General features: G+C 34.1%; 1 protein-coding gene across 2 annotated transcripts in view; it reads right to left on the bottom strand.

Moving 5' to 3' along the window:
• Positions 1-13,392, bottom strand: part of LOC125056110 (zinc finger protein chinmo) — a 51,669-nt gene that overhangs the window by 34,607 nt on the left and 3,670 nt on the right. The window contains exon 1 of one of the 2 annotated variants that reach the window (XM_047659053.1): positions 4,157-4,438. The exons of the other annotated variant lie outside the window; for it this stretch is intronic. Within the exon in view, the coding sequence (XP_047515009.1) occupies positions 4,157-4,167 (11 nt within the window). The 5' untranslated portion in view covers positions 4,168-4,438. Of the gene's footprint in view, positions 1-4,156; positions 4,439-13,392 lie in introns of those variants that run through there. 2 annotated transcript variants of the gene reach the window in all.

Consider the following 13,392-nt stretch of genomic DNA (forward strand, 5'->3'; position numbering starts at 1 on the left):
CATGACTATTTGAGCTAAGTTATCTGAAAGCGAATGAGGATTCTACAATGAGCTGTCTTAGGGGAATAAACAAGGGGGTACTTCCGCGTGGGGAATGGGACAAAGGGTCCGTGGCTAATCCTTGACCCAAATGCAACCAGTTTGGGACTGTCCCACACAGGTTCAATTACCTATTGTTACATGAATTCTACTTGTACTTCTATTGTTACGTGGTAAGCGGATTTGGTACATATGTGTATAAAATACAACTTTCAAGTACATTTTTTTTTTTAAAGACAATTCACACCAATTGACCTAGTCCCATGCTAAGCTGGTGAAGCTTGTGTTATGGGTACTAGGCAACGGATATACATACATATTATAGATAGATATATGTACATATAAATACATATTTAAACACCCAAGACCTAAGAACAACACCAAATGCTCATCACATCGATGTTCGCCTCAGCCGGGGATCGAACCCGGGACCCATGGATTCGCAGTCAGCGGTACTAACCACTAGACCAATGAGTCGTCTCGAATTTATTTGTACGTAAAATATATAGGGTTTTAATAATTACTAGATTTTATTTATTGAGGTTCAAAACACAGTTGAATGAGGATAAATTTAGCTTAGTATAAAGCTTGTGTGGGCTTAATTCGATTTGAACGAACAATTAATTATGTACATCTAAATCCTAATATAAAAGCTTACTAACTAAGTGTTACTATGTACATCAGAAATACGCAGCAAAATGATATGAGTTTGACATTTGATTTGATTATAGAGGATTTTTCGATTCGAAAACAAAACCTAACATGATATTGCTTTCGGATTTGGATTTCAATCGAAAATCCTTTTAGTCCAATTGAATCGTATATGAAAATCAGGCTCTATGGGTGTGGTTCCATTATATTTGTCGTCTAAGTGACTACTACTAGTCTCTACGAAAAAAAATTGCTACGTAGAGGAAGTTGCGAGCATAAGCAACTGATTCATTCGACATTTAAAGTGCATTGTAAAATAAACCTTAATCCAAAACCATAAGGACTATTTACGAGAAATCTACGTATAGAACCTACACTATAAGCTAACTGCACACAGCCGCAGTGATGGCCTTGTAATATTACGTAAGCGTCGCGCCTCGAAGGTCCTCCGGGAGGCTGTCCTTGGTCCCCCCCTCCCCTCCCCTCAACCCCCGCCTAGGCCTAGCTAAATACAGACTAGCTACAGACTAACAATTATAGAGCCCGGCTTGCGACATACCTACAAAATGGACTGTTTTTTAACGTTTTAATGAGTTTATTCGAAATACAAGACGTATTTGCTACCAGCCGTATCCCTAAATGTACCAATCGATATGCTGCGAAATATAAATCGCGCAAAAGGATAATTTTGCCATATTAAATTGAGTTATAAACACGAATTAGTGCGTCTTCCTACGAATCGTTATGGATTCAAATGCGTTTAATCATAGTCAAATTTCTATAGAATACAACTGCGTATAATATTTTATATTTCGGAGGTATATAAAATCACTTAGGGACATGATAGTCTAAATTAAAGAAAAAGGTCGGCATCGCACTTGCGAGCCTTCTGGCAATGTGAGTGTCCATGGGCGGCGGTATCACTTAACATTAGGTGAGCCTCATGTGCGTTTGCTTCCTATTACATAAAAATATATATATGTTTCTGTGTCTATTGATTTACACCCTTATATACCTCCGTCTATTGATGTCGCATTAAAATCAGTTGCGTATTAAACTTGGCTTACAAGAAGGGACCTTTTATACGTAGATACGTTTAAAATACTAAATGTTCGTTACGGTATTCATTGCAAATGTTCATTTTAGAACTGATAATGAAATTAATAGAAAACATTTATAAATTAATCGAGCAAATATATGTATCAGAAATTTCGGTAAATTTGTGGGCACCACGATAAAACAAAATCTTTCTCCAAATTTTTTTCTACATATCATTCGGCAATGGTATACCATGCAATAATGTGGTAAAGCATGCTCCTGAAACCCATAGAAATTTTTTTTTTTTTTTTTGGTTTTATCTTTTAACCTAACCTTACTGGGAACATATTGTTCCTTACATCATGCATGTTATTTTACCAGTTATTTAATTTTTAAGGGGTCCAAAGCCATGCGCCTCCTTAATATTTCTAGGGGTACTATATACTAGTAAAGAACGATAGAAAAAATTGGAGCTGTTTTCAGACAAATTTACTGATCTGACAGATCGAATAATTACCCAAATTTACACCAAATTGGGTAATTATTTTCTTGTGTTCATTCTTAAAACCTCATATGAAAAGCGAGTGCGCGAATGAGACAGAAGTCTAAGATATTTACGAACATTGACAGTTCGACTCAGGTAATACGGGATCGCTATGTGTGAACATGACAGCACCCCCGTTAACGAGGGGGAAAACGCGGGAATTATTAATTTATTGATTATCATATGGCAATGAGGTATTATTTCGTTATGATTACCACTTTATTTGAGATGTCTTACGCCTAGATTACATCAGAATAATTCACGTTTTATGAAATCATTTAAAATTGTACTTCATACAAACCTTTTGTATCATAGCAATAGCATAGTTTTGATTTATTTTGATTAGTGCTTTTGAGATAACTGCTTGGACAATTTTACTAATAGGAAATATTCACTTGAATTCGCTTACCACCGTGCCGACGTTTATAAGTAAATCTAGATAATCGGACCTATTTAGTGTTATGGCAACATCTAATCATTTGATACTACTTATTTTTTTAATACAATTTCCGTATGATATTCTATTTGCTTTATCAGCTGTTATCTTCGCACGTCTATGAAATAAAGGTTATCAAATTGCAGATACCACGTGGATACAAAAATCTAACGAATTTTTACTCAAATAAATGTTGATCCATTCGCGTAAGCTGACAGACTGCTATCAATCGAGATAGACGAGTCGAGAAGATTGGGCAAGAAAGTCTCCTTCTTTATCGACAATTTTGTCTTTTGTTTGAAGTGTGTAAAGGTGTGTAAGTCACGCACACATTGCTGAGCGCACATTTCGGCAATATCATGTTTGTTGTTAAATGTCATAGAGATTAAAGGAAATTATATTTGTTTTTAAGTCTCAATAAGTACTATCTGCGCACTTAATACAATAGCAATGCGTAGATTAATTAGAATATATTTTATCGCTTCTAATAGAACTAAACAGCGCGTTTTAATCTCATTAATGGCCTTGCAGACATCGATCCCTTCTCTGGACATATTCCTTTACATTGTGTAATAAAATTAAGCTAATTCATGTAGTTCAATAAATATTACACCCTAACCAAAATTATAACTATAAAAGTAAGCTTAATTTTTAAAACGTTTTTAAAAATTCTAACATTCCATTACGATATAAAGAAAAAGGTTTCTTAAATAATCGTCACTAACGGTTGCAAAAACTTGCTGATTAGTAAAATAATTCTAATAGAGCTGGTAATAAAATGATATACAAGTTTTTGTCTTTGGATTATTTACCAAACATCTAATAGGCATTTCGATCAAAGTACAAGGCAGGCCGTCAGTTGATTCAAAACCGTAGAGCTGCGTAGTCTGTGGACGAGAGCCGGTCGCTAATTATTTATTAGACGAGCACGGGGCCAGTTTGACAGTTTCTATGCAAATGTTAGTGCGTCAAAAGACCAGTTTCGCTTCAAAGCAATTCCGGGCCTACCTACTCTTGGGCCTATTCACGCCCATAATTACTTGAGAACGACGACCATAAACTGGATTCTTCGATGAATTAATTAAACCGACAAATCCACAGATTCGTTAAATCGAAATCTGCGGCCAACCGGTCTGATCAAGCAAAAAATTGTGATGCAATATAGGCATAAAAAATAATACGATTGTATCATTATCAAGTTCAATAGCCCCAAAACGACAGCACGTGTATGCAAAAACCGGGAAACGATTGAGATCTATGCAAAAATGTCCTCTCGAGGTAAGATTTTAAGGCATAATCTGCGCTACGAGTTCGCGCGTTTAGTATTTATCACATGCTTCGGGGTGTCAACACACATTTATCAATGACATCGTATTACAAGCCTAGATTGACTCACAGATCAGGCCGGCCCTAATCCGACCTCTTTAGATAGATTAAACAATACTTTCCTCGAAACCATGAAATTCCAAATTTGCAGTCCCAATTGAATTCAAATCATCAATGCTCAGCCGAGCCGTGCACAAATGGCATAGTTCGTTTCACTGAGAGTGCGTACACTGAGAATCACTTGTCACTAGTATTAGCTCCGGGCGATGTCTGCTCACTTCCGCATATTGCAACGCGCACGCCTATCGCTATGCGCAGAACGGCCGCGTCGTAACTGTCGAATACCGTGAGCCTCGCTCGCGAATGCGACCGCCGAAAACTCCACACTCCGGTCGAATGCAGAAAATTTGGGCGCGCCGGGTGGGGGACGCTCTATGAGTACGACTATCCGAAACTAAGCGTACGTGCAGCGCTTCGCTATGAAAAATCCAAGGTTAACGCGCGTTGCCAAAAAAAGACGCACGCAGTATGAAAAAAGACAGCTAGATCGGAGCCTCTCGCGGGCGCCTAGGTGCAGCCACTTCTGCACACACTGCCGCATTCATCAGCGCGTGACCTCGCTTGCTTTGTGTAAATTACGTATTTAGTTTCTTAAAAAAATAAAATATGTTTATTATGGAACATAAGATACATGTATCACTTATTCCACGTCATTAAATTCGAATTTGTAGGCATGCCTACTCATCGGCAAAGAAGTCAGAGGATGTAGGCCGAGAGAAAAAGCCGGCGTAAAAAACTCTCGGTACTCTTTTAAAATAGCAAATCATCAAACAACACTTATTTTAAAACAAATATCGCAAAGTAATTAGAGGTAGCCTGTCTAGCACTAGTCCCAGGCCCTTTTATCAACTAGATAATCGTTGACTTTATAGTAAGCCTTTTTACACAGCTTTTCTTTAAGACATTTCTTAAATTTATTGAAAGGTAGAGATAAAAGAGCCTCTGGGATTTTATTAAAGAAGAGTATCCCTTTCCCCAAATAAGAATTACTAACTTTAGATAGTCTAGTACGGGGAAATTGCAGCCTGCGTTTGTTGTGTTTGTTTAAACGCTTGTCTAGGAATTACCCCCTATATTATGGATACTCAAGCTTTAAGTACTCATACATTGCCATTGCACACCAACAACTGTGTTGTATATATCTGAAACCCTTTTCAAGGAAGTATTATATTACTTTTTTATGTACTTCAAGTACGTAACATTCAATCGTCAATCGCCTCAAATAACAATGATGCAGCTCAATTGTATGACCATAAAATTGACGTGACCTTGTCGTACTGAGCGCTAGATTCAGTAGGGACAGCAACGTAATTTAAAAGTAAATTTAAATAGTCTGTTTATAGAACGCATTAATAATAGAAATAGATGAACACTAATTGACTGGAAGATTTAAATCAAAGCATAGTTTCCCATAAAACTACTAAACTAAACCTACTTATGTATTTTACACTTAGCAAACATTTGAAGAATATCAAACTAAACTAACTAAATGTTTTTACAAACGAGCTTGCAGTTCAACATCGATATTTAAAAAAAAAGAATTCATAAAATATATAGTCTACGCAACTTAACGCTTTAATTTGAAGGATAATAGAACATAAATTACTTATAATTTGAATGCAACAAAATAGGTAAAATATCCAATAGTATTTTCCTTATCATTTTGGCAAGGCCAACTAAATTATGATAGGGCAACTATTTCGAAATTAGAGCACAGGATGTTCTAAAATAACGAACTTATTATGTTTTACCTATAGTAATAATGCCTTATTCATAAAAGGCCGTTTTATTAAAATTGTATTAAAACTCTTTCAACTAATGTACTTTTATGTATCTTTCTGTCAAATTCTCATTTCGCGGTGATACAGTTTTTAGTTAAAATACATATTTAGGGTCTGTTTCACAATGTACGGATAAGTTCTATATAAATTCCAAATTAGCTATTTATTACTTATTGGTAGGAACACTATTGTTGCGTTTCACGACTGTCAGATAGCGCTATTCGTCACGTAAAGTCCATCATAAGTTATGAGTCCGAAGATGGGTCATTAGCACAATTTGTCTTCCAAATAATTTATGTGTTGCATATCTATTTGGTACTTTATACATACATTGTGAAACAAACCCTTAGACTGATATTATCTATGTATAAAGGGGTATATTATATAATGTACAGTCAAAACCATTTACGACGACATCGTTTAGAACAACATACCGGTTATATTGACCAAAATCAAAGGTCCCGGCTGAATTATATGTATAAGGTTCTTAATAACAACGTCATCGTCTGTTTCGACTATCACTTTTTACGACGCCGATGTTACGATTCTAAAAAGGCCGGCAACGCACTTGCGAGCCTTTTTGCTATGGGCAGCGGTATACCTTAACATCCTGCCCGTTTGGCTCCTTTTACATAAAAAAACGCACGATTCAGACCCTAGTTTGGCTGACTAGATATCCAAGGTAAATAAATGGTAATAAACGGTAAAGTTGTTCTAAATTAAAAGCAATAGTAATGTATGAAAATTATTGAGATTTGCGATTATTTTTAAGGAAAATACATATCTACATCCATCCATAAAAGGTAGCCATCACAGCTCATAGGAAGTATGCGTTGCCGTTCTTTGATGGAAGTCTTTTTTTTAAATACTTGGAGTTCTCTTTGGGAAGACTTGTACTGCTTCCACAGCTTGCCATTCCCAATAGGAAATACCTATTGAATCGGACTGTGACAGATTTCTATCCATGCTAGATGAAACCTAGAATTATTACGGCTCGTAATTTTTAACACCCGTTTAAATTTTAATTTATTCTATAGATTGAATTCAACTATTGATAATATATAACTTAAGCACAATTCAAAAACCGAAATTTCTGCGTAGTATTATAAATTAAACTAATGCCCTAATAAAAATTCACAAACCGGTTGTGTACCGGTTTTTATTGTAATGTATTAATAGACAAATATAATTTTTTATTCAAGCGTTGACGTCAGCCTGCCGTTTTTGGCCTCAATAATTTTTATTAGTGCAAGTTTTGACGCATTTTAATTAATTTTGTTTTAAAGTACTTGATTCTACTCCACGTATAAAATTTTCACATAATTTATTAAATTATTATTAATAATTAATTATTTCTAACTGAAAGAAAAAACTTTATTATCTATATATATAAAAATGAAACCCGTTTTCCGTTGTCACGACATAACATGAAAACGGCTTGACCGATTTGTCTGATTTTTTTTTATAATATACCTTGAAGTACAAGGATGGTTCTTACGGAGAAAAATTAAAAAAAGTTGAGTGAAAAAGTCTAAAAACAACACTTTTCTATATTCCCATACAAAATATTCGTAATAATACTTAAAAGTCAATTTAAACTTTAATACCATATCATAAAGTTCAAGTGTTAGTGGAGGGGTTCCGGGAAGGTAATTTTTTATTTTTTGACATAATGTATTTGTTGTCTTATCAATTTTCTTTTTTTATCTTACTAGCTAGACCGGTGTCCCGAATAGCAGAATAAGTATTTTAAACAAATAAAGAATCGACTGTCAGGCGGTACGATGTTCGCCAGGCCAGCTAGTACACAATAAAAGGATTTTTTGGTAAAATAAAGTGCACAGTGTCTTGGGCTGCCAGTCATCCTTTTGACATGTTAATTGTACTTGACAATAATTTCTACATAACACAATTTATAATTAAACTATTGTTGGACAATAAGAATATTTTCTGTATCATATGATAGGTTGACAAGATATTTTTTGAGATTTTTATTATGTATGTAATGTTTTGAAACGTCAGTGATAATTTTGTTTTAAGAAAGTGTTTAATGATAAAAGGGCCGCGGAAGAAGAAAAAGCGTTGGCCGAAGTTTGCGTTGTGTTTGATGTGGTGCGGGTGTTTATTTCCAAAAAAGTCTGCATATTGCTATCATCTATGGGTTATTAATTAACTATAGCCATTATTAAAAAAAAATATTTTTGGTTAAAAAGTTTTTCTTTAAATGTGTAAAGGTTATGTCAATAAAAGACAATACTATATAGCCATTATTTCAAAAATTGGGTTAAATGGGGCACTCGGCAGACACAAGTCTAAACCATATTTGACCATCTCTAACATAAATAATTATTATTAGAAGACGAAGCTACTAATATTATCAGTACAAATAAAAAAAATGTGTGTACTTATGTACACGCGTTAGAAGTGATACTTCTTTGGTGAAACAAGATGAAAATCTTTTAAAAAAATGATTATTTCGCCTTATTTGTAGAAAAAACGACACTAACTATAGAAAAAAGGTAATACATTGAAAGTTTTATTATAACGCATTATCTAGTTAAATAAAGTTTATTTGAATATCACAAAATAAAATGTTGACTATAGCTAACTTCAGGGTGTCGGTGTTTTGTGACGGTGTGTGTGCGCGTGTAAAAATTTACTCTCATAATTTTTAACGCGCCAAAAGAAGTGTAACTTCAAAAAAGTTTACACACTCGAATCTCTTACGAACTGTTGTGTTGACATTAAAAACTAATTAATGACCCCGGAATGTCAAAGTATTGGACACACAGGAGTTGTACTTAGCTCGACTCATAATTAACCACGTACCCTAAAGGTCTATACAAAAATTATAACGGGACCTCAAATAAAATCGTTATTTTTACGGCACCTGCTGCGTTTTAGCGAATAGTGGACAAGCTGAAAAGTCTAATTTAAATTATACAAATTTAAAACTTTTGATATAATCATAACAAAATGTCAATTATTCAAAATACTAATATTGGTATTGGTGCCAACATTATAGGTACACGGGGACCTAACTTTTGAAATTTGTTTTACTTTTCTCTATTGATTTTGAATTATTATTATTATTACTATGTAGGTTAAGGATATTGTAAATAATGTATATTTGTGTGTTGGTAATAATATGTTGAGTACACTTATGAACGTCAATATTTTAAAACTTAAAGTTCTAAATTTAAATTTACGACAAGTTCCCAAATAAAGGGCGTAAAGCGGGCAAGAAACTCTTCACCACTCTTTTTAGTTTTTTTTTTACTTTTATAATACACTAGCGGCTTCGCATGGGTGGACATTTTTTTTAATTTTGTAGATATTAATATGTTCTTTAATATTGTGGAACATTTTTTTTGTTCCAACATCAATAGTTTTCGTAGCACATGCGATGAATGATATTTTATAGGATTTTTTTACTCATTTGGTAACATTATTGTAGTTTTAGTTTCCTTATTTTCTTGCAATTAAAATAACCTATAATAATCAGTAATGTAGCATTCAAATGGTGAAAGAATTTTGAAAATCGGTCCAGTACTTTTTAGCCAACTCGTTACAAATATACATACAAGTCTTTCCTCTTTATAATATTAGTATAGATAGATGTGCATTGTATTCAGAAGACAGTGACGTGCAATCTAAGATTTAGCTATCACACCGCCCATGGACATCAGAACACAGGCTTTCAAGAAACCAAAAAATATCTAATTTTGAAAGTTTGACCTTTGTGAAATCACTGTGCGACGGTGAGTATAAACCAAACTATTTTAATGGATTTAACAAATTGCTGTTTAATTTTAACAGACACTTTTAACCTTGGTTTAAATTCCACCTGTATATCGGAGGGCTTACAAAATTCTTGTACGTTTATCTAATCTTTTTATATCATAGCATTCTGCATAGGCGTATCAATTTAATGTAGATATATTATACTTATCTAGGCGAAGGTACCTGTCATATTTACGAACAATGTAATATAAATAATACGCATTCAAAATTATTTAAATAATAATTCACTGAATTATAAGGTTCTTCGCTACTGATTGCATGAGTTTGTTTGTTAATTTTTTTACATACAACTACCAAATGCAAGTTTCCTCCTTGCCTCTTGGCTAATACTGCTTCTCCTATACACTATGACCCGTAAACCGTGACAAATTATATATAACTAAACCTTCGCCGTGAATCATTCTGAATATTGATGAAAATTGCAATAAATTCCGTACAGTAGCGGCGGAGGGCTTTTTGTAGGCTAGCTCTACTACTTTTCTCGGTCATATATATATATATATATATTTATATCTCATCTCAGGGTTAAAGCAGCGTTCAAAAGAAACGTTCAACTGTTTTTTTCTAGTTTGCAAATCGGACTACCACGAAAAAAAAATGTTTCATGTTAATATATACTACACTATTGTTTTATAACGTGGCTCTTTACTAGTACAGGTTTAGTAGATCCAGAGATCCCTACAACCTCACAAACTTTACCTACCCTAATATTAGTTTAATCTAAAAAATAAAAATCAGTGGCGCTACAACCTTTTTAGGTCTGGGCCTCAGATTTCTGTATCTGTTTCATGATAATTTGTTTATCTAATAGACAAATACGTGATCAGTCTTCTGTGCCTCGCACGCCTTCGACTTTTTGGGTCTCAGGCAAGCCTAACGATGTTTTCCTTCACCGTTCGAATGTTAAATGCGCACATAGAAAGAAAGTCCATTGGTGCTCCGGGGATCGAACCCACCACCTCAGGGAAGAGAGTCGCACGCCGAAGCCACTAGGCCAATTAGTATCAGACTATATTATAAAAGCGAATTTATTATATTATTTAAATAAGTCGTTTCTTACTAGATGGCCAGAGAACACTGAAAAACACTGAAAATGTCGAGTCAAGAAAGTTCTAGTTTAATAAAACACCAACAGCAATTTGATTGACTCAATAATTAGTCAATAAGTGGTCCCCGAACTCTAATGATAAATAAATAATGAGTTGTTAAAACCGAAGCGCTAATGTCGCAAACTCTATAAAATATCATTTATTCATAAATAAATATCATTTATCTGCAAAGAGACAACGCACTTGCGAGCCGTCTGGCAATATGAGTGTCCATAGTGATAATTAACATGAGTAGAGCCTGCCCGTTTGCCCCTGTTTTATAAAAAAACCAAAGAGTACTGCGTAATATAATTAACGTGATAATCTAACCACATACGCGAATTTTTAAAGTGGATTTATCCAAACTCAAATTAGCTGTTAAAGATTGGAATGTCACTACCATTTGTTACTCAAAATAATGATACCAATTACGAGCTAGACACTGTCTGCTTAATAATCCTCTCTTTGTCCTTGGCGCAACATACAGTCCCTTCTGCAGAGGCTTTTTCAGCGCAGAGGAATCAGTCACCCACGTAGTCCTGAAATGGCTGTGGCTTCCCAAAGAACAGGAACCCTGGGAGGTCGCTGCGTTTGTGTAGTGACCAGAACACTTCTAACCTTTTAAATGGAGCTATGCTGGATCAATTGTGTGCGGAAACTGAGTCCAAAGTATATAGGTACATAGCTTTTGTTATTTATTGGTCAAATAGTAAAACTCGTAGATAGAGAGGTACAGTTTCAGTTTTCATACAAATTTAGTGCTCAGGTTTTTCATACAAAAATCTATTGTTATTTTAACATTATAGACTCACGAACGTGCTATTTCCGAGCGTGTACCACCTTCACTATCTCACTCTAAGACGTAATCTGTTCTTAACCATCTCATTTAAAACAATAAAAATATAGCATCAATACACGAATAACTAGAATCGTTTCTATGATTGAAAAACCTTCCTTAAAACAAACCTAAGCCAAGAGATTATTGGCCATACAATTCAAGTGAAGCAATGTTACCAATTAATGTGCCAATCAATGGGACAATGGCTGGCTTTAATGAACGATACTTGAAATCGACACTATGATTATTTTAATAAATTGTCTAGGGTTAAGATCCTATTAGGTAACATAAGACACTGGACGGCTACAATCGCAAAATTTGAAAATCGAACGTTTATATATCTAAATTTGAAATTGAGATGTTTTTTTAGATATTCAATTTTACTAGTGTGAATGCAACGAAATGTTAAATGAGTTTGAAATTTTTCTTGAATATCGTATAAGATACCATAAGACACTTGACGGCTACAAACGCAAAATTTGAAAATCGAACGTTTATCTTTCCAAATTTGAAATATTGAGATTTTTTTAGATATTTAATTTTACTAGTGTGAATGCAACGAAATGTTAAACATATTTGACAATTTACTTGAAGATCACATAAGCGCTAAAATACTATAATACACTGGCAGGCTATAAATGGCAAAATTAGAAAATCGAACGTTTATCTTTCCAAATTTGAAATATTGAGATTTTGTTAGATATTCAATTTTACTAGTGTGAATGCAACGAAATGTTAAACATATTTGACAATTTACTTGAAGATCGTAAAAGAGCTACGATACTATAATTCATGGACGGCTACAATCGCAAAATTTGAAAATCGAACGATTACCTTTCCAAATTTTTATTATGATTAAGCCAAAAATATCTATGAAACGTGTTCGCAAGTGGCGCCATCGCTATATAAGGCCGCAGAACAGGCTTCGCATACGAAATAGGTTTCGGTACATTTTCTAAGTGGATAATTATGAAGCATATTCATCAATTTGAATCTATTAACATTAATTAGTCAAGCCGGTTTTTTAATTTTCTCAGTAATAACCCATAAAAGTAATTCGAAATTTAAATGTTCAATGAATACCTATAAAGTGATTATTTAATTAATAATCTAAAGAACGGAAAACTAAGAAACTATTTAATTAATAGCTGAAAATATGACATATACAGTTTAGACAACATACGGAAGAGGAGAGGAATTGGTATCAAAACCAAAATAGGAGTAATCCGTGATTTTTAATTTTAGCCCGAGGAATGCTTGACGCTTTTGAAATGTGGTGCTGAAGCTGGATGAAGAATATATCAATCACTTCCCAGGTCCATATCAAAACCTCTTTATCAACTACAGTCGAAAACGCATCACTTTGCACTTTTGGCGAGAACCTACAGAAGCCTATGATGGCAACACCGATGGCAAAAGATCGCGTGTTCGCCAATGAGATAGTGTTCAAGTCAAAAACTTTAGACAAAATTATACACGGTTCTAAATGAAGTTCAGATCTTTATTTATTCATTAAACCACATACATAGTACTGAATCTACGGTATATGATAACAACTTTTACCTGACAGTTTTTAACAGACATTTTTGTTAAGCACAAGAAGAAATACCAGCAAAACAGCGATTAGGTTCGAGATAGACACTTAACAATGCTTTCTTTAAAACAGATCAGCCCGCTACCAAATATATCTAGCTCCGGATTAATCCGTTAAAATCGCGACGAATTCACTTTACTATACAGCTAACATATAAATTAATTACTTTTAAATCTACCATTAATTTATTAAA

This window comes from Pieris napi, chromosome 14 (genome assembly GCF_905475465.1).
Source record: "Pieris napi chromosome 14, ilPieNapi1.2, whole genome shotgun sequence".
Classification (NCBI taxonomy): Eukaryota; Metazoa; Arthropoda; class Insecta; order Lepidoptera; family Pieridae; genus Pieris; species Pieris napi.